A 22469-nucleotide genomic window follows, 5' to 3' on the forward strand; every position below is an offset into this window, starting at 1 on the left:
TTTTAGGGAATAGTGACTTCCTTTGTAAACGCGTGTTAGTCATTTTTTTAAGAACAACGTGTGTTAGTCAAGTCCCAGTCCAACGATTTCAGATTATTTTATTAGAACACTTTTTCCTTTTTGTCTTTAGAGCATTTCATAATTAAGGCTTTAGCCCGGCCTCTCAAAGGCCCAAGTCTAACGGGCCGAACCAGCAACCGAGCTTGAAAAAGCCTAGAGCACAGTTGGCCCAGCGACAGAATCATATGGCCTTTCACTCTCCATCCGGATTCTCAAAAGAAAAAAATCACTATCCGTCCCGCGTGATGCGCTAACTACTAACGGGACGGCGGTTGTCCGACGGGCGACGGCCACCGATCCCGGAGGGCTGCGTCTCGGCGGGATCCCCTCGACGGTTTCTTGCCGCTCAAATCCGGTGGCCTTATCTCCATGGAGAAGCTGACGTGGTTTCTTTGGTTGAAGCTACCTCATGGGACCAAGGGCACCGCGCCTGCCGCCCGCGCTGTGTTCGACCTTATGGCGCTGAAGCACAGGCACCGCTGAGGCTACCTTCGATCACCATTACGGGGTTCGAGGCCGCACAGACGAGTTTCGTGCATGGCTAGATGCTGAGTTCAGGGTCAACGAGTTGCTGTCACCTGCGATGGATGGATGAAAGAGGGAGATTGGCAGCTGCTCCTGCTCAGGAAACACACGGATGCTGACTGACGAACCAACGCATGGTGAAGTTGTACATTTCAGACGTGCAAAGCTGCAGACGGATCAACTTATCCAGCTTCTTCAGAGTCTTCTGCCTCTGTTATCAGTTTGCAAAAAATTGCAGTTGGATCGAGTACCAACCTAGCCATCAGCCTTAGTGAACTTTGTTACTTCCTCGACACTCGCAGCCCCTGACATTGTGGTTATAGGGATTCCACTGCACATTGTGGTCTCGTCATTTCGTCAAGCAGCTGTGCCTCTGCACCATGAAGGTGAAGGGTGATAATCTTCTCGTAATAGCATGGAGTCAACGACCGATCATGCGAGCAAAAGCGCTTTTGCCGACAGATTATCTGAAAGGAGATGTGCTTTCGGATCTCCTAACTGAAAAGGGCGTCCAGTCCCAGCTGATTGGGCGCCTCGTCTGCGATGATAAGTGCTGCTGTCGACGTACTGCATGGGGGGAAGGTGTGGCTGATTTGCTCAAGCACATGGTTAGCCATGCAAATTTACATCTTGCGTGCCATTGCAGCTAGGTTAGTCGTTGTCCATTCAATCTATTAATCATTGCAATGCATTTTGTATGGATTGTTTGGGATTTTGTTTGGTTCACAACTAATAAAGTTATGCACCATACATAAGTGAAAGGAAGTGCCTGGACTGGGATTCAAGAGGAATCCTAAAAAACTTTGAAATTCAGTAATTACCAAGAAATAAACCACCACCAACTGCACACATAAGGAATAATGTATGGCACATTAATACACCATCATATTTCGTCATATAGCCAAATTGTTGTGTTGTGTGTGTTGTGTTTTGTTGCATGATGATGCCATAGTAATGAATTTCTTGGCGAAATAACAATGATTCTAGTTAATAATTAGAAGAATCTTATGGCATGCCGCATGATGTGATGCTACATTGGCCTGTTTTTATATTATTCTAAATTCTTCAAATCCCCTCCTTGTTTTCTATGATAAAGGATGACCCTTGTTAATCCCACTCATTGCACGATGTTCCCTTCAGAATAGCAACATTATTTAATTACAATGAAGATGTTTTTTGTCAAATGATCTGAATATAATAATATACTCATGCCACTAATACTATGGATGTTATAGTACAAGGGTAGGGTTTCTCTACACCCTTGTTTCCAAGTAGCAAATGATTGTTCCACATGCATGATCCAAGAGCATGCAAAATGGATTTATCCATTTGTCCAAGAATGTTTGCTTAAGACGGCTTGTTCTATGATATATAGCTCTCCATGATGCTTAATTAAACAGTTCGCTTTAGGATCAGCAAGAACAAGTACATTCCATCATACACCCAACTTTGTCACCTGATTCATGTCCTGTCCGATAACCCGAATCCCAACTCCTGTGGGTGTGAGCAAGTGAGAAACGTGCAAGCAAAAGGGAAAATGTTATGGAGGCACAAGTCAAAGCCAGCTCAATAAGGCGCCAGTACCAAATTGTTTGAATGCAGAACAAAGTCAATCTTGGACCAATGATGCAACCATTACACCAACAGCACATCATTGACTTCATGCTACCGACTGATGAGTAGTTGGGGACATCAAGTCATCTACTGACCCCTCTCAACTCTTCTCTGAACCTCTGTTCATGCATACAAAAGTCTTTACAGTTGTGGTTCAGTAGCTGAATGATCAATCAAAATGACTGGAAAATTGCTGAAGGCAGCTGGCTCACCAGAAGGAGCAGCATGTTTGCAATGTAGGGGTTTCAGAGGTGCGCTGATCACAGTTGAATTCTTGCAGGATCCAGAAAAATTCTTGTGTTTCAAGCGGCCTGAAGTCTGAAATGAGATGCAAATGCCCATTTGTTGTGCTCCAGGATTCAGAGTCTAAACCAAAAAGGTTGGGCGTGGTTGTGAATCATTAGGACTGCGATGCCGCTTTCGGATAACATGACAACTGTATGTCTCTATCTGATTGGACTTGCTCTCCCCATGGAATCCCTGCGACGTGCAGTTGAACCGAAGCAAACAAAGTAGAGTGTGAGCTGGTGCGACCCATGCATGCTGCTGCCGCTGCTGCATTGCTGCCTGTCATAGCATGGGGATGGACACAACTGTTGTGGTGGTTACTGTAAGTTTTTTTTCTCTCTCTCACCTTTCTTGCTTCCCGTGGTCTCTTGAGATTCAATTCTGTCACTGTCACTCCAATGCAAAAGTCACTTTCCCACTACCTTATAATTGAAACGCCACTAGTGGGTCTGGCTCACTTGGTTACTGATTGGTCTTTTTCCTCCTCATGCATGTCAGAGATTGTTTCATCATCATAGTACAATTATGTGTACTGTCTTCAGTTATGTGAAACTAGAAGTATGCCGTCGTGGTTCGTAGTACGTAGTAGGCGCAGCCACACACTGAACCTGCTGAATTCCTTTGTTTTCGGTTAGATGGCCAACAGTATCTCCAATAGTTGATAGCCTGCCAAGAAGGAATTTCTGTGCTATCTGCTTGCTTAAATAATCAGAAATTTTATTTATTTATTCTTCCTATAGGTAAACAATGTAAGTACGCTCTATTCGTTTTATTTATCACCAAACCTGAGCAAGAACACTATTTAATCAACCATGGAAGCATCATCTAGTTGTCCTTATGCTACCAAATCAAGGAGGGTGGTTGAACTGTTTAAGCACGTACCCTCTGTAAAGTGCACCAGTTTACTAATCTCCAGTGCCCTTTTCATTCTCGTCACTAGATAACACCCAGAAGAAGCTGAACTAACAAGTCAAAGCAACAAGGTTAGCCTTTAAAATACCTAATAACTAGCTCTGCATTATTCAAAGCTACTCTGATTATTCTAATCATATATCTGTAAGCGGGATTCTGCATTTCTACATGCTCTACCTTCTCCTTTGGCTTGTATTGCATTTTCACTAGCAGGAGCCCAGCACATTCCCTGACTGTGATACACAGAGCAGGTAGGCGTTTGACAACACCTTTTTTCCCTTTTTGCAGCTTGGGCTCCTACCAGCTACCACACCACAGCAATGGGGGTTTATACACATCTTCCCAACTCCGGGGTAGCAGCTATCCTGTAAGTTCAGCTCCCCCTTTGTAGTTTACACAGTTGCATCATATCATCGTAGCAATGGCCATTCCGCTTGCGCTTCTTCTATCTCTGCTCTTCGGCATCGTGCTTGCACCGGAATGTGTAGCCACACCGGACATGGCTCCTGCCACTCTGCTGCAGGTGAAGTCCGATCTCATTGATCCTCAAGGCATCCTCTCCGGCTGGTCGCCGGAGGCTGATGTCTGCTCCTGGCACGGTGTTTCATGCCTGCCGGGAGAGGGCATTGTGACAGGCCTCAACTTGTCGGGATACGGCCTATCGGGCACGATATCGCCGGCGATATCTGGCCTGATGTCCGTAGAAGTCATTGACTTCTCCTCCAACTCCCTCACCGGGCCGATCCCACCAGAGCTCGGCATGCTGCAGAACCTGAAGACGCTGCTCCTCTACTCCAACTCCCTCGTCGGCACCATCCCTCCGGAGCTGGGCCTCCTTGGGAACCTAAAAGTTCTCAGGCTTGGCGACAACATGCTGCACGGTGAGATACCGCTGCAGCTCGGCAACTGCACGGAGCTCGAGACCATGGCGCTGGCCTATTGCCAGCTGAGTGGTACCATTCCTCACCAGATTGGCAACCTGAAGAATTTGCAGCAGCTGGTCTTGGACAACAACACTCTCACTGGAAGCATCCCGGAGCAGCTTGTTGGTTGCGCAAATCTGCGTAGTCTGTCAGTGTCTGATAATAGGCTGGGTGGCACCATTCCCTCGTTCATTGGCAGCCTGAGTGTTCTCCAGTCTCTCAACCTTGCAAACAATCAGTTTTCCGGTGCGATTCCGGCGGATATTGGGAAGCTTTCCAGCCTGACATACCTCAACCTGCTCGGCAACAGACTGACAGGTGCCATCCCGGAAGAGCTGAACCAGCTGAGCCAGCTGCAGGTTCTTGACCTGTCCAAGAACAACATCTCTGGAGTGATCAGCATCTCCACATCACAGCTGAAGAACCTGAAGTACCTTGTGCTGTCTGACAATCTTCTTGATGGCACCATACCTGGAGACCTCTGCCCCGGGAACTCAAGCTTGGAGAACCTGTTCCTTGCCGGGAACAACCTAGAAGGAGGCATCGAGGGGCTGCTCAACTGCATTTCTCTGCGATCAATTGACGCGTCGAACAACAGCTTCACTGGGAAGATTCCGTCGGAGATCGACCGGTTGGCGAACCTTGTCGACCTAGTGCTGCACAACAACAGCCTTACCGGCGTTCTGCCACCTGAGATAGTTAACTTGAGCAACCTGGAGATGCTGTCCCTGTACCACAATGGCCTCACCGGTGTGCTCCCCCCGGAGATCGGCCGGCTGCAGAGGCTGAAGGCCTTGTTCCTGTACGAGAATCAGATGTCCGGGACCATACCTGATGAGATTACCGACTGCACGAGCTTGGAGGAGGTGGACTTCTTCGGCAACCATTTCCATGGGACTATCCCTGAGAAGATTGGGAACCTCAAGAGCCTAACGGTGCTTCAGCTCCGGCAGAATGATTTGTCCGGCTCGATTCCAGCGAGCCTCGGGGAATGCAGGAGGCTGCAGGCATTGGCATTGGCGGACAACCGGCTCTCCGGCGCACTGCCGGACACGTTCAGGCTTCTCACCGAGCTCAGCATCATCACCCTGTACAACAACTCCCTCGAGGGCCCCCTGCCAGAAGCACTGTTCGAGCTGAAGAATCTGACGGTGATCAACATCTCGCACAACAGGTTCAGCGGCAGCGTCGTCCCTCTCCTTGGCTCGAGCTCCCTCTCCGTGCTGGTGCTGACCGACAACAACTTCTCCGGTGTCATCCCGACAGCGGTAACACGGTCGAGGAACATGGTCCGCCTCCAGCTGGCTGGCAACTGTCTGACCGGTGCAATCCCGGCCGAGTTGGGCAGCCTGACGCAGCTCAAGATGCTTGACCTCTCATCCAACAACCTCTCCGGCGATATCCCGGCGCAGCTCTCCAACTGCTTGCAGCTCACCCATCTGAACCTTGAGCGTAATAGTCTGACAGGCGCCGTGCCTTCCTGGCTCGGCGGCCTGCGGTTCCTCGGCGAGCTCGACCTCTCGTCGAATGCATTAACCGGCGTCATACCGGTGGAGCTCGGTAACTGCTCGAGCCTTCTCAAGCTGTCTCTCAGCGGCAACCGTCTCTCGGGCAGCATTCCGCAGGAGATCGGAAGGCTCACGTCTCTGAACGTTCTGAACCTGCAGAAGAACAGTCTCACCGGCATCATACCGCCCACACTCCGGCGGTGCAACAAGCTCTACGAGCTACGCCTGTCGGAGAACTCGCTGGAGGGGCCGATCCCCATGGAGCTCGGTCAGCTGTCGGAGCTGCAGGTGATGCTGGACCTAAGCCGGAACAGGCTGTCCGGACAGATTCCGACGTCCCTCGGCAACCTCGTGAAGCTGGAGCGGCTGAACCTGTCCTCCAACCAGCTCCATGGGCAGATACCAACCTCACTGCTGCAGCTCACCAGCCTGAACCGCCTCAACCTGTCGGACAATCTCCTCTCGGGCGCGATACCTGCCATGCTATCAAGCTTCCCGGCCGCGTCCTACGCTGGCAACGGCGAGCTCTGTGGCGTGCCGCTGCCGACGTGCGGGGCCAACGGGAGGCGCCTCGCGAGCGCCACGGTGTCCGGCATCGTGGCGGCCATCGCCATCGTCTCGGCCACCGTGTGCATGGCTCTGCTGTACATAATGCTCAGGATGTGGAGCAACTGGAGGGAGGTGTCGGTGTCGAGCTCGGACGGCGAGGAGCCGGAGGCGCACGACAAAGGGGGCAAGTGCTGCGCCGGGGACGGGAAGTACTGGAAGGTCGGCTCGGGCCTGGTCGTCGCGCCGTCGACGGAGGACAAGTACAGCTCGGCGTCGGAGAGCACCGTTCTCCATGGGAAGCTCACGGAGGCGAGCGCCATCAACTCCAAGGGCTAGTAGCGCGGCTTGCATGCTGTGGTTGTGAATCTCAAAATGTTTGTGTATTATCAGTGGCTGTTTCTTGTATCAAAGTTATCGGTCGCCACCGTTAAGCATTTTGTTCTCATTTCTCTAATATATTATGTTCATGTTTTAAATTTTGTTCGTGTGTTCTTCATCTGAAGCTAAAGCTTTTTTCAATTATCAGAGGACTTCATTGTAAACTTGGAAAACCTTCATCGGATGATTAAATGATCGATTGCTCGCATGCACCCTGAAGACTACAGCTCTTAGCTAGAATAACGTACTCCCTCCGCTTTCTTTTTACTCCGTGTATAAAATTTGTTTGAAGTCAAACTACATAAATAAGTTTGACCATATTTATCTAAAAAAATAGCAACATTCACAGTACAAAAGTTATATAGTATAAAAATTAAGTTCATGATGCATCTAAAAAAGACATATTAATTTCATATTATGAATGTTGATAATTTTTCTTATATAGTTAGTCAAACTTTACAAAGTTTGATTTCGGACAGATTTAATATTTTTCGACAAAGGGAATATACTAATATCGTGAAGATACCAATTACACCCAACCTCTGCAACAACGAAATGTTCTATAGACATTACGGATGCACACAACCTTACAACAGAAAGGAAGAAGAAGAAAAAAGATCCCGCTACGGTGATTAAAACCATGTAGCTGCAACACAAACCACTGCGTAGGCAGCACCCAGAGTCCAAATTCTTCAAAAGCGACGCCTCCAGATGCACCTTTTTGTGCAGAATAGATTATACTGATTAAATGTGATGTTTGTGTGCAGATGGTGCTGATGATCCACCGGATGGTTTGGAAGGTCTCATTATCATGTTGCACTACTTCCGAAGGTTTGTAGTACTGGAGGGTATGCTTGAGTATGTAGATGGTTTAGTGGTAGAGTTTCCTGTTGAGAAAGCCAAAATGAATTATGAAGCAATTTTGTCATATGCATGAGATAGAGGTAAATACACGGGTAGTCTTAAAACTTGCGCGCAGCGGTTAGTTTAGTGCATAAACTTGCAAGATACGTGTTTCTGGTCCACGAACTTGCACGGAGGTGCAAATACGGTGCTATTTCGTGTATGTAGCCGTATCAGTAGGCCCAGACAGTCCCTGTCTGTCTTCTTATGACCTGCGGGCCCCATTTATCAGGATAAAGAGGAAAATAAATTAATTATAAATTAATAAAATTTGAATGCGCAGCACTAGGATTCGAACCTGGCACCTCGCGGCCGCGATCGATCATGCGCACGGGAGCAACCAGGACACTGTTTTGACCATTCTTATACTCTTTGATCGTGCCATGCCCTAAATAAAACAAGATCGTGCCAGCTTTACAATGCATGTGGCCGTCGCCAACGTACTAAGGAATGTAATTATAGTACTATTTATATTTCTCTAAGTATATATACATATATATGATGCCATCATACTTAATTACGTAAATACATATGGGCTCAGTCCACCAGTACGTACATGCATGGTACCATATCGAGACATTATTCTTATACATGTTTAGCATTTTTAAATACATATTTAATATTTTTCAATTATATGTTTTGATGTCTGCTTTTACATACAGATTGTACCTTTTTTGTATACAACAGAAACATTTTTTATAAAAAATTAAAATGTTCCAAATACACAATTAACATTTTTTAAGCATATGTTTTGATGTCTATTTTTTTCGTACACATTAACCACTTTTGGTATACATCAAAATATTTTTATAAATGTTTAACATGTTTTAAATATCTGATTAACCTTTTTCAAGTACAAGTTAAAAAAAATTCAAATAAGTGCTAAACGTTTTTTGGATGTTATGGAAATATTTATACTATGCGAACATTTTTTACATTGTATACATTTGAAAAAATGTCAGGAACATTTTTTCAAATGAGTGAAGATTCTTAAGATTCAACATATTTTTTAAATTACAAAAACATATTTTTTACAATGTTTGAATTTTTTTACAAAATATCACGTACCTTTTTGTTGTAACACGGGAACATTTTTTAAATGTCAAAAACACTAGAATATAAGTTGTTTTATTACATGGAACAAAAGAAATAAAAACATAACTATGCTTATCCGTTCAGAACATCTTGTGCCGTAGTAGCCTTTTTTTTTTGCGCATCCATGCCGTAGTAGCCTTGTGGTTAACTTTTTTTGACATCATCCTTGCAGTTAGCTCCTTTTAAGATTTCTTGTTTAATTTATCGGTCCGTGTGGATAGAATATATGAAATTAATCCTGCTTTCCAACTATAAATCGTCATTGGTCTGGTGGCTGTACCGCAGACCGCGGGTTCGAAGCCCATACGTATACTTCCTTTTCCCCATTTAATTTGAGGAGCTCAATACGTGAATAAAAAAAATCTGAGTGCCTTTCTATAAATCTACCATGCAAGAATGGGCCAGTGGTTGACAGCGGGCCCGGGCCATGCTGGAGTGCCACACAGGCACTGGATACGTCCGCGCACGTGAAATGTGACTGTATTTGCACGCCCACACAAGTTTGATGACTGTAATCACATATTTTACAAGTTTATGCACCAAACTGATCGCCACATGCAAGTTTTAAGACTTCCAATGTATTTACCTCCATAAGATACATATTGTGTGGAAAGAGAGCATTGCAGAGGGGATTGTAGCTACAAACTACATTGGCTAGTTCCTATCAAATCATTGGAAGATGGGCCGCTTTGTTTGTGTGATGATTCATCAGTGCGGAAGATGAAGAGTGGCACAGCTAATGGTGATTGTGATGTCATTTATGTGGAGGGAAGTGATCAGCTTTTCATGGAACATTCTTTTTTTTGAAATGTTGTGCTTTATCTTTGGCATTGTACTAAAGTGCATTGTTTCCATATGTAGCAACTGAGAAATAGCACATGGGCATATCATATTGCAGCATCACTGATTTTGTAGCAACATAACTGAATTTGTATAGCAACATGGCAAACGTACCTAACAACACATCTTCAGACCAAACTTATACTAACTTATATGCTGAACTAACAGCATACCTAACATCACTTCTTCATATCCTCAGTCCCCCAAAATCGTCCATATTTATATCTTCAGTTCTATACATCTTCGTATCTTCATGCTCATTTACTGACCACCCTCACTCAGAGTGGCGCACATGCATCGGGCGCGGAAAGCAGCGCACCCCCTCCTTCGCACCCCTCATTTTCTTTGTCACAACACTCTGCACCACCACGGCCTCGTCTTCTTCCTCAGCATTCTTCTTCACAACGACAACAACATCAAGATCCATGTCGGCCACGTCGATAGGATTCTCCTTGTTACCGTCCACAACCAGCGCAACAACCGGGATGTGCACCTCGTCCCGCTCGTTGTCAGCAACAACAACGACTGGCGCAGGCACAATGCGGATCTGAAAGTTGGGGTTGACTGGCGCCAGCAAGGCAATCACCATGTCCACGACGCGTTCCACCCTCGACGCGACACGGTGTGGATCTGGCTATGGTGGGAGGATGATGGAGCGATACATCCACAACCTCGCGCGCTGAACCGAATCAGGAGATCTAGTGTCACGCATGGCCCATAGCAGAATCGCCGCCGGAGGAACTCCTTGGCCTCAGGAAAGGCATGAGCCTTCTCCATCGATGTCATCACGTCGATGAGACCTCGCGCGTGGTTTGGAACCAACGGGAGATCCCCTCCCAACTCCGCACGAAATACGGGATTTTCGCCAGTCAACTCCTCAATTGCGTGCTGCCAAGTTACGTTGTTCTCCATGGCGGGCAGTGATCGACGATTGCCTCCATGAGGCTTTCGGGAGTGGAAAGTCGAGAGTGGGGAGTCGAGAGTGGAGAATGGGGAGTGGGGAAGGTGGAGAGTGGGGTTATATCGACGCAGCATGCGAATTGTCCGCATGTCTGTCCAGTGCACGACAACCACTTGAACTAATTAGTGCACACATTTGAAACTATTGCACTCTAAATATCTGAATCTCTACATATATGTGCCTCTCTAAATCTCTGCACATATGTGCACACATATATGAAATTTGCCGAAACCACATATCTAAAATTGAAGTAGCATTTTTATGTGAATTTCCACATGTCCGCGTAACCACAAATTCATAGGAATTCAGATGCAATTACACAAATCAAAATTCAGTGTCATTTTGCACACATATCTGGACATTCATTTTCAGTGAAATCAAGCACACATCTCTAAACACAATATCAACATCATCACTTGTATGCATGTAAGTCAAACACATAAAACAACAAAAGGCAACAACTTGAAAGTTCATCTTCATCTTCTCAAATTGCTTCTTCATTGCAGCCATGTCTTCAACATGTCTACCTTGCAAATCAAGGGCAAACACATCTGCAGCACCCAGACTTGACTTGGCGTCCATCAGCAAATGCTCTATTCAATCTTCATCTTCCTCACATGAGTCTTCAAACGGATCACAACACCACATGATCACCTTGCAGATGTGTGAGGAACTCACTATAAGGAGTGTATCACACACATGTGTGATGAACAACAACAAGCATCAGTCCACAGTGCGCCAAATCAACTGAAATGTAGAAATTTTGAGCTGAGTCTAAAGAAACCGATTTTTTACCTTTGATTTTGAGCAGTTGTAGTGCATGAGGCTCCATGAATCCAATGTGGCACCTTCATGTTGCAGTGCCACACAATCTCCAGCGTATACTCGAGCGGCCGCTCCCGGAATGTCACCAGTGACTACGATGGCGAAGTCTGCGCCCAGGAGCTATGGCTCCGTGAAGACATAGCGAACGACGACCGTGGCATGCTTGTCCACGAAGAGCTACACAAGGCGCAGAAAGAGCGGCACACGGCGAGGACGGCAATGAATCGCCGACCGGGGAAAAGAGGAAGAGAGGAAAAGAGGAATATAGCTAGGGTTCCTCGCGACGGAGAGATGAATAAAGGAGCTAGTCCATGTGTAATATCCAGTCAGCAAGATCGTGCCAGTCAACCATGCGAGGCAGCTCAAGAAAAGTCAAAACCACCTTAAATCCAGACCATAACCACTCTAGGGCCTAATTTATTCAGAGGATTCTATTTTATTTATTCTATCTGAAGAAGCCAAACATTCTTCGAGGAGACACGAGTGAGGGCTGCCAAATGGGTGAATCATATTCGACGCTCATTGCATCGAATTCTCTCGACCAAATGTCCAACTGGGCCTGTCTATATATCGTCCCACTATTGGTAGATGGGTTAGGCCTAGCGTCGTCCGCGGCAAGGACATCAAATGTCCAGCATGGCGAGCACGGGACTGATTTTTATACTCTTTACTAGGCATATGCCCATGCGCTGCCACAGGAACCCAAACATTTTCAATGCATAAGAGCATTAAAAACAATATGGTATTCTGAGATCACCACACACTATAATCTACCAGATCTTGATGGACACTCTTTTGTCTAGGGAAAGAATTTGTGCAAATAGTAGAATGTGCGTGCATTGCCATCCAACATCTTGTTGGCATATTGTCGCCATCTAATTGCAATCTCTTGTGTATTTTCTACAGGTAACTCGAAGCACCTCTCAACATGTGGCATTGCTTGTGTACAACATGGAAACGGCTAACATTTTCTCACTCCATCAGGTGTCTATGATCATACGACACTATTCAAGCTATTACCATGATAGAGTTTACTAGTAATTAACAGGGGTAAATGTATTTTTTCAGTATCTGGTTGGCATCTTGTCGTCATCTAATTGCAACCGCTTATGTATTTTCTACAGTTAACTCGAAGCACCTCTCAACATGTAGCATTCTTTGTGGTGTACAACATGGAAACGGCTAACATTTTCTCACTCCATCAGGTGTCTATGATCATACGACACTATTCAAGCTATTACCATGATAGAGTTTACTAGGAATTAACAGGGGTAAATGTATTTTCTTAGTATCTAGTTGGCATCTCGTCGTCATCTAATTGCAACCGCTTATGTATTTTCTGCGGTTAACTCGAAGCACCTCTCAACATGTAGCATTCTTTGTGGTGTACAACATGGAAACGGCAAAGATTGTCTCACTCCATCAGGTGTCTATGATCATTTGACTGTTCAAGCTATTTCATACTATTTCCTTTTTTGTAGTGTTTGAACATAATGCATAAATTGTCAGCATAGTTATTCAGAGCTGTTGTATTCATTGTTTGAACAATGTTATGCTTATTTCTATGCATATCTTCAAAATTCTTCATGCGAAATTTATCTCACAATTGTTGTTTTCTGGAAATGAAATTATCCTCTCATCAAATTTAATAGCTATGATCGTGTTCTATAGCAAATCAATTAGGCCTTTTTAGCAACTTCAATTGTAAAGATGTTGGATGTCTTGCTATGTGCTATGAGGGTGTGACATTACTAAGGTTTTGATAAAATTGTGCTGCCAAACAAGTCTTACGGTTTCTAAAAAAGGCACCAACTCTTTCTAAAATAATATGATACAAATTCTTTTGGAATTGTCCTAAACAATCTGGTACCTTTTATAAATAATATGTTAGCTCTGTAGAACAGAGTGATAAACAGAGGCTAGACACACAAGAATTTTGCTGTCTATATCTATATCTAGAGGCGTACAAAGCATAGTGGTAGTGCATTGTAGTGAATAAGTACAAAAAATGTATAGATGTAAAATAAAATAAAGTATATTGAGGGTTGTGAGAATTAACTCTAATTCCTTTTTGTTTGAAGCAAGCATGATATAACTGAAGATGTACTCGACTGCATGTTTGACCCATGAAAGTTGGGCACTGCCTCCATTGGTGTGGGCAAAACCTCGATTGGTACGTGCACAACCATTATGGAAGATCGATAGTTGGTGAGGGACGAGATGCCAGCGAGGGAGCAGTAAACGACAGGTGGTGAAATAGGAGAATCATAATATATGATGAAGAGTCCAAGGGTATTGATTGATGCCCAATTTTTTAGGTAACAATACATACAATTCTTCCATCCTTGCGTGATTCTGATTCAAAACTTTCCAAAGTATAATTTTAGCACGTACATGTTTCATTCTGCACGAACCAAAAAAATCATCGTCGGATTATAGTTTAAGAAAAACAATTAACAAAATAATTTTCTACTTCACGTGCTTGTAAACAAAAAGGAACGGTAGAATTTCCTTTTCCTACTTCACATTTCGGGCATGTTCGGCAATGCTTAATTTTATTTCTTTCCTTTTTTGTCACTAGCATGTGAAGTAGGAAATCATTTCATTATTGTTTTCTCTTATACTACGATCCAAGGTTGATTCTTTTGGCTAGTGCGGGATGGAATCAAAATCAAGCATTGACATATTATGAACACACCCGACACGTGAAGTATGAAAAGGAAAGAAAAAAAATCTTTTTGTTTACAAACACATTAAGTAGGAAATTATTTCGTTAATTGCTTTTCCTAAACTATGATACGATGCTGATTCTTTTGGCTCGTGCAAGATGGAATCCAATCAAGCATTGTCGTAGTATTAATAATAGAAATGTATGTTCTAAAATTATACTCCCTCCGTCCGGAAATACTTGTCGGAGAAATAGATGAAAATGGGTGTATCTAAAACTAAATTACGTCTAGATACATCCATTCCTCCGATAAGTATCGGACGGAGGGAGTACCTTGGTAGGTTTTGAATTGGAATCATGCACAGATGGAAGAATTATATGCGTGCTTTTCACAAAGGCAAAACTACCTAATAAATCAGCCGTCCTTCTATTTCACCAACCATCGTTCACCAGGCCTCGCTCGCATCTCGTCCCTCACCAACTATCGATCACCGACGAAGAGGTTATGCCCGTGCCAATGGACGCAGTGCCCAACTTTCATGACGTCAATCATGCACTCGAGTACATCTTCAATTACATCACGCTTGCCTTACACAAACAGGAACTAGAGTCAGTTCTGACATCCCTCAATGTACTACCTCTCTCTCAGTTTACAAGGCGTGCGCGTATCCCTAACTCGTCAATTTGACCAACCTAATACAAATCATATACTACAAAAAATATACCAACATAATCTTCGGAGTTTCTACTTTCAAAAGGTATAATTTTTGTGTTATATAATTTATATTATGGTGATACAATTGGCAACCTAGGTATACACGCAGGACTTGTAAACTGAAACGGAGGTAGTATTTTATTTTAGTACACATCTATACATTTTTCAGACTTGTTCGCTGCAGTCCACTAGCAATATGCTTTGCATAGTCTGTGATATAGGTATAGCAAGCAAGATTGTTGCGTGTCTAGCCTCTATTTAATATTTAGAAAAAGGTACCAGATTGTTTGGGACAACTACAATTTTTTTTATCATATTATTTAAGAAAGAGTTTGTGACTTTTTAGAAACTGCAAGGCTTAGTTTAGCAGCATAGTTTTATCAAAATCTTAGTAATGTCACGCCCTCATAGCAAGACATCCAGCATCTTTACAATTAAATCACCTACTGTTTCACCTAAAAAAGCAAGATCAACCCAATCGATAGGAAATCCCTAGAACTAAACCGCCATTAATCAAAAGAAGATCCAAGTTGAGGAGAAAATAGTATGTCTCCCCTAGGGAAAATGGCGTGCATGAGATACAGAGCCCTTGATGTGCGACCCAGAATCGATGTCACGAGAGGCCGCGACGAGGACCGGGGAGGCTGAGATGAACACCGATGGAGACCGCAGGGCGGTGTCATTGCGGGGTGCCTTGAGAGGAGACCGAGGGAGGCCGCGTGGGAACTGTGGGGCGATAGCGTCGGTGACAATCGAGGGGGGGGGGGGGGGGGAGAAGAGATCAAGGGTTGGGGATGGCAACATAGATGCATGTGTGGTGGGTTCCACCGGCCATTGTTTTCATTGTGCCAGTTCTTTTACCTCATGGAAAATTGAGCGGGGGAAGAGAGGAACGGGACGACGGAGGATGTGAAATGGGAGAGGCAGACGAAGGTCGAGGGGAACTGAAACCTTAGTATTTTTAAGTAGTAATATAATATATATGCAATTGCCGGTGCATTATAACGGGGCATACAAATTCTACTTGTCAACGTTAATTTAGTCAAACACAAATATATTAAAATACAAAATTAGAATCCTCACGCAGATAAAGAAGAAAATATGGACTTACCATTACGTTTAAATCACTCCTCCACTTCTTCTTTCATCTTATTCTTCTTCCACTGATTCTCTTCATCTCCTCAATGCATACTCCCCATCTCCGTTAATGGTACATCCAACCTCACAATTATCCAACCCTCTCGCAAAACCAAAGTATGCGTCAAGCGTCAAATTAATGCACCAAAATATGCATCAGATCGACATCCTAGAAAGTTGGCGTCGGAGAAAATTGTAAAGAAAATTCTTGTTGCATAGCTAGTATAAATGTAGAAAAAATCTTCACCTAGCAATTATCTTCGTCTCCCAGATACATGCTCCCCGTCACCGTTAATGGTACATCCAATCTCACCATCCTTCAAGCCTCCTGCAAAGCCAAGGTATGTCAAGCGCCGAATCAGCATGCAGATTAGTGCACCAAAATACGATCACATCTGCATCCTGAAAAATTGGCATCTGAAAAAGATGTAGAAAAATTTCTTGGCGCATAGCTGGTATAAATGTAGAAAAATTAGACCTTGGAAATATGTGGTACTTGCAGATACTCTAACATGCCTATATTTGTGATCATAATGCAACATCTTTCTTTTACGAGGAATGCAAGATCCGTGCATGGTGCATGTATGTAATCAGGTATACTCCCTTCATTTTTATATACAAGGCCACAAACTCATATTACAGGTACGAAGGTAAAATTTAGTGTCTTGCTTTTTAAACCCGCTTTTCTTATCGTTTAGTGGGATTATTAATACACCGCATGCATGCAAGGAAGGATAGAAAGTTGATTGGAGTGTCATTATGATTGCATGCATTCAAGTATTAAATAGGTTACTATTTTGAGAAAATATCATTAACTTTTATCTTGATTACTGTTGGTGGCCTTATATAGATGCAAAGTGTATTTTTCATAGTGGCCTTGTATAAGTAAATGGAGGGAGTAGCAAAATTTATGTTAGATGGATGGGTGAATAGAAGCAAGAAGGTTAATTACAAGGTGGGATTGGGCGACGTAGTGCGTGAGGGCCCGTTTGTCCTGTTGACAAGTGCCATGACAGTTGGTAGGGTAACCTCCTCGTTGTTTAGTTCATCTCCTTGATACAATGCTGCATTGAGAAATCTGAGTAAGTAAAAATGAGTAGCAAAAATATCCTGTAATCGACTACATAATCATCTTGTACGTGTACATACTATGGAACGAACCGTCAAGCAGTGCCCTGCCCACGTACAGGGCCTCATAACCATGGTGATGGTGTACGTGCATGACTCGCTCGGCGGGCGACAGCACGCAGGGATTCTTGTGCTCACGCCACCATTGTTCAGGCGGGTCGTGGAGGAGCTGGGTGTGACGGACAAGACGATGGCTGGCGACGACGAGGTCTGGGACTCATAGGTGACGCGATGAACTTTGTACCAGGCGGCATGGAGCTGGCCGCGGAGGGCACGGGCGTGGCGGTGCCGGACGCGGTGTGCAACAGTTGGACACGGCAACGACAGCGATGCAGTCCAAGAGGATCGTCCTCGGCATCGGCCCGGCCGTCGTCGAGAAAGTGTTGCACATACATGCATGGATGGATTGAGGTCGGCCATCGACATCGTGTGCGTCAAGAGATCGACCCTCTGCTCCAGGACAGGCCACTGTTGAGATTGACATCGTTTGCGCATGTCAAGCGATCGGCGGCGGTGGAACCCTAGGTTTGGCAGACAAGATGGAGCGAGAGGCGGTCAGTTTTGGGTTGCAGGACCGATCGAGTTCTGGACCAGCCAGATGATAACGTCCGGACAGTTCTTTGAACCGAGCGGAACGGAGCGCTGCAACGTGGGTAGGTCTTCTTGCCTAAAAAAACAAAACAAGAAAAGCATGGCGGGAATCTTATCTTTTTTTCTAAAGACTAGACAATTCCCAGTGCGTTGCAATGGAAGTATAAATATTCTAATAGAATAGTTCATGATTGCACGTCTCTTATTACATCGATGCACTAAAATCTTATCAAATTTTTGTACGCAATCACCATGATTTTCCTGTCATTTTATTGATAAGCACTTATTTGGTGAGAATTTAATGAATTATCAAATAAATATGTTTTTATTTTGGTAAGAAGTATAAAACATGAGACAATTGATTCTATTTTAGGGAGAATGGATGGAAGAAAAAAAATCAGAGATGAGAGAAAAACAATCAAAGAAGAGAAGGAAAGAGTGGGCCGTATATAATGTACGTCGGACGAAAGAGAGGTGAAATGGAAACTTATGTTATTGTTAATTATTATTATTATTATTATTGTTGTTATTATTATTATTATTATTATTGTAGATTAGATATTAGAGATATACGATCACATGTTTCACTAGAAAATGTTATTTTCCTGTTTTTTCAAATGCAAGTTGAACCTTTTTTAATATACCTTTTAAAGTGCTCGTATGTTTGGAAAGGTATAATAGTGTGATAAAAAATGTTTACCACTTATTTTAAAAAATATTAGAGTATTTCTTAAAAAATGACAATCATCTATTTTTTAAAAATTATCACAAATTGAAAAAGAACAATCGTGTATTTTCAAAGATGTTTTGCAATGTATTTACAAGATGGTAAGCATTTATTAAAAATTGGTCACCGTGTATTTGGAAATTGTTCAACATATTTTAAGAAGTCTACCGTGTATTTATAAGAATGTTCGACTGCATTTGAAAAAAGTTAAGCATGTGATTAAAAAATGTTCAGTTTGTATTTAGAAATTGTTCAGTGTGCTATTGAAAAATGTTCAACGTCTATTTAACAAATATTCAACATGTACTAAAAAAATTCCAAAATGTATTTAATAATGTTCACTATGTATTATATAATTGTTGACCGTGCATTTGAAAAATGTCCAATGTGCATTTAACAAATATTCAACATGTATTTTTAGATATTCACTGTGCATATACAAAATGTTCAGTGTGCATTTAACAAATATTAAACATTTATTCAAAGAAATCTAACATATATTTAACAAATGTTTAAATGTTCAACTAGTCTGGCACCAACAGTCAAACTAGGAGCTCAACGGCCACCTGTTACTATGAACTTGTTTTCATCTGGCCGATAAGCTTTTGAGAAGAGACTACTTTCATAACGAGCTTTCGGATTGTCGTATTGATACCGTCCTTTGGGGAACAGGAGAATAGCATGCACGGGAGAACGATTTAAGGAAAGATACATCTTTTTATAATGATTCGTTCATTTTGAAGGTTCGTTCTGCTTTTGGTCTTCAAGAACATGTGTCTATTTTTTTCTATTGTATAATAAAATTTTCAACATGTGTTTGAAAAAAACCAGAGAAAATGAAACCAAAAACAGAGAGAAACAAAAAACAAACAAAAAAGAAAAAGGAAGAAAACGTCTGCAAAATTTGTTTGCTCACATGCATCGATTGCTCATATGCACCCTGAGACTACAGCTCCTAGCTAGAATAACGTACTCCCTCCGCTTTTACTCTGTGTATAGAATTTGTTTGAAGTCAAACTACATAAATAAGTTTGACCAAATTTATCTAAAATTGCAACATTTACAGTACAAAAGTTATATAGTATAAAAATTAATTTCATGATGCATCTAAAAAAGAGATATTGATTTCATATTGTGAATGTTGATAATTTTTCTTATATAGTTAGTCAAACTTCACAAAGTTTGATTTCAGACAAAATTTATATTTTTTGACAAAGGGAATATGTTAATATCGTGAAGATACCAATTACACCCAGCCTCTGCAACAACGAAATGCTCTATAGACATTATGGATGCACACAACCTTACAACAGAAAGGAAGAAGAAAAAAGATCCCGCTACGGTGATTAAAACCATGTAGTTGCAACACAAACCACCGCGTAGGCAGCACCAAGAGTTCAAATTCTTCAAAAGTGACGCCTCCGGATGCACTTTTTTGTGCAGAATAGATTATATTGATTAAATGTGATCTTTGTGTGCAGGTGGTGCTGATGATCCACCAGATGGTTTGGAAGGTCTCATTGTCAGGTTGCACTACTTCCGAAGGTTTGTAGTACTGGGGGGTATGCTCGAGTATGCAGATGGTTTGGTGGTAGAGTTTCCTGTTGAGAAAGCCAAAATGGATTATGAAGCAATTTTGTCATATGCACAAGCTATGTATCATGTGGAAAGAGAGCATTTTAGAGGGGATTGTAGCTACAAACTACATTGGCTAGTTCCTACCAAATCATTGGAAGATGGGTCGCTTTGTTTTTGTGATGATTCATCAGTGCGGAAGATGGAGAGTGGCACAGCTAATGGTGATTGTGTTGTCATTTATGTGGAGGAAAGTGATCGGCTTTTCATGGAACATTCTTTTTTTTTAAATGTTGTGCTTTATCTTTGGCATTGTACTAAAGTGCATAGTTTCCATATGTAGCAACTGAGAAATAGCACATGGGCATATCATATTGCAGCATCACTGATTTTGTAGCAACATCACTGAATTTATATAGCAACATGGCAAATATACCTAACAACACATCTTCAGACCAAACTTATACTAACTTATATGCTGAACTAACAGCATACCTAACATCACTTCTTCATATCCTCAGTCCCCAAAAGTCGTCCATCTTTATATCGTCAGTCCTACACATCTTCTATCTTCATGCTCATTTACTGACCACCCTTCTCAGAGCGGCGCACATGCATCAGGCACGGAGAGCAGCGCACCCCCTCCTTCACACCCTTCCTTTTCTTTGTCACAACACTCTACACCACCACCGCCTCGTCTTCTTCCTCAGCATTCTTCTTCACAACGACAACAACATCAAAATCCATGTTGACCATGTCGATAGGATTCTCCTTATTACCGTCCACGACCAGCGCAACAACCGGGATGTGCATCTCGTCCCGCTCGTTGTCAGCAACAACAACGACTCGCGCTGGGATAGTGCGGATCTGAAAGTGGGGGTTGACTGGTGCCAGCAAGGCAATCACCATGTCCACGACGCGTTTCACCCTCGACGCGACACGGTGTGGATCTGGCTATGATGGGAGGACGATGGAGCGATACATCCACAACCTCACGCGTTTAGCCGAATTAGGAGATCTGGTGTCACGCGTGGCCCATAGCAGAATCGCCGCCTGAGGAACTCCTTGGCCTCATGGGAAGGCATGAGCCTTCTTCGTCGACTCATCACATCGATGAGACCCCGTGCGTGGTTTGGAACCAATGGGAGATCCCCTCCCAACTCCGCATGAAACACGGGATTTTCGCCGGTCAACTCCTCGTGCTGCCAAGTTACGTTGTTCTCCATGGCGGGCAGTGGTCGACGGTTGTCTCTATGAGGCTTTCGGGAGTGGAAAGTGGAGAGTGGGGAGTCGAGAGTGGAGAATGGGGAGTGGGGATGGTGGAGAGTGGGGTTATATCGACGCGGCATGCGAATCATCCAGACGTCTGTCCAGTGCACGACAACCACTTGAACTAATTAGTGCACAAATTTGAAACTATTGCACTCTAAATCTTTGAATCTCTACATATATGTGCCTCTCTAAATCTCTGCACATATGTGCACACATATCTGAAATTTGCCGAAACCACCTATCTATAATCTAAAATTGAAGTAGCATTTTTATGTGAATTTCCACATGTCCGCGTCACCACAAATTCATAGGAATTCAGATGCAATTACACAAAACAAAATTCAGTATCATTTTGCACACATATCTGGACATTCATTTTCAGTGAAATCAAGCACACATCTGTGAACACAATATCAACATCATCACTTGTATGCATGTAAGTCAAACACATGAAACAACAAAAAGATAACAACTTGAAAGTTCATCTTCATCTTCTCAAATTGCTTCTTCACTGCAGCCATTTCTTCAACATGTCTACCTTGCAAATCAAGGGCAAACACATCTGCAACACCAAGACTTGACTTGGCGTCCATCCAAATGCTCTATTTGTTGCTTCTCGATCTTCATCTTCCTCACGTCAGTCTTCAAACGGATCACAACACCACACGGGTCACCTAGCAGATGTGTGAGGAACTCACTGTAAGGACCATCATGCCACTTAAAAAAGGGCAATCGACACCTTGTATCACACACATGTGTGATGAACAACAACAAGCATCAGTCCACAGTGCGCCAAATCAACTGTAACGTGGGTAGGTCTTTTGCCCCCAAAAAAACGTAGGTAGGGAATCTTATCATTTATTTAAAAATATTAGAGTATTTGTTAAAAAATGGCATCTATTTTTTAAAAATTATCGCAAATTAAAAAAGATCAACCGTGTATTTTCAAAGATGTTTTGCAATGTATTTACAAAATGGTAATCATAAATTAGTCACCCTGTATTTGCAAATTGCTCAACATATTTTGAAAGAAGTCTATTGTCTATTTATAAGAATGTTCGACGTGCATTTGAAAAAAGTTCAGCGTGTGTTTAAAAAATGTTCAATTTGTATTTAGAAATTGTTCACTGTGCTATTGAAAAATGTTCAACGTCTATTTAACAAATATTCCACATGTACTAAAAAAATCTCAAAATGTATTTAAAAATGCTCACTATGTATTATATAATTGTTCACTGTGCATTTGAAAGATGTCCGGCGTGCATTTAAGAAATA

The 22469-nt window shown here is 43.0% G+C and overlaps 1 protein-coding gene across 1 annotated transcript; it reads left to right on the forward strand.

The window, feature by feature from the left end:
• The first annotated feature begins 319 nt into the window (after positions 1 to 319).
• LOC109781851 (uncharacterized) lies at positions 320 to 6904 on the forward strand. Its single transcript, XM_020340448.4, has 3 exons — positions 320 to 1235; positions 2480 to 2809; positions 3688 to 6904. The coding sequence occupies exon 3, from the start codon at positions 3821 to 3823 to the stop codon at positions 6713 to 6715; it is 2895 nt and encodes a 964-aa protein (XP_020196037.1). The 5' UTR covers positions 320 to 1235; positions 2480 to 2809; positions 3688 to 3820; the 3' UTR covers positions 6716 to 6904.
• Positions 6905 to 22469: the final 15565 nt, after the last annotated feature.

This window comes from Aegilops tauschii, chromosome 1 (assembly GCF_002575655.3).
Source record: "Aegilops tauschii subsp. strangulata cultivar AL8/78 chromosome 1, Aet v6.0, whole genome shotgun sequence".
NCBI classification, from domain to species: domain Eukaryota; kingdom Viridiplantae; phylum Streptophyta; class Magnoliopsida; order Poales; family Poaceae; genus Aegilops; species Aegilops tauschii.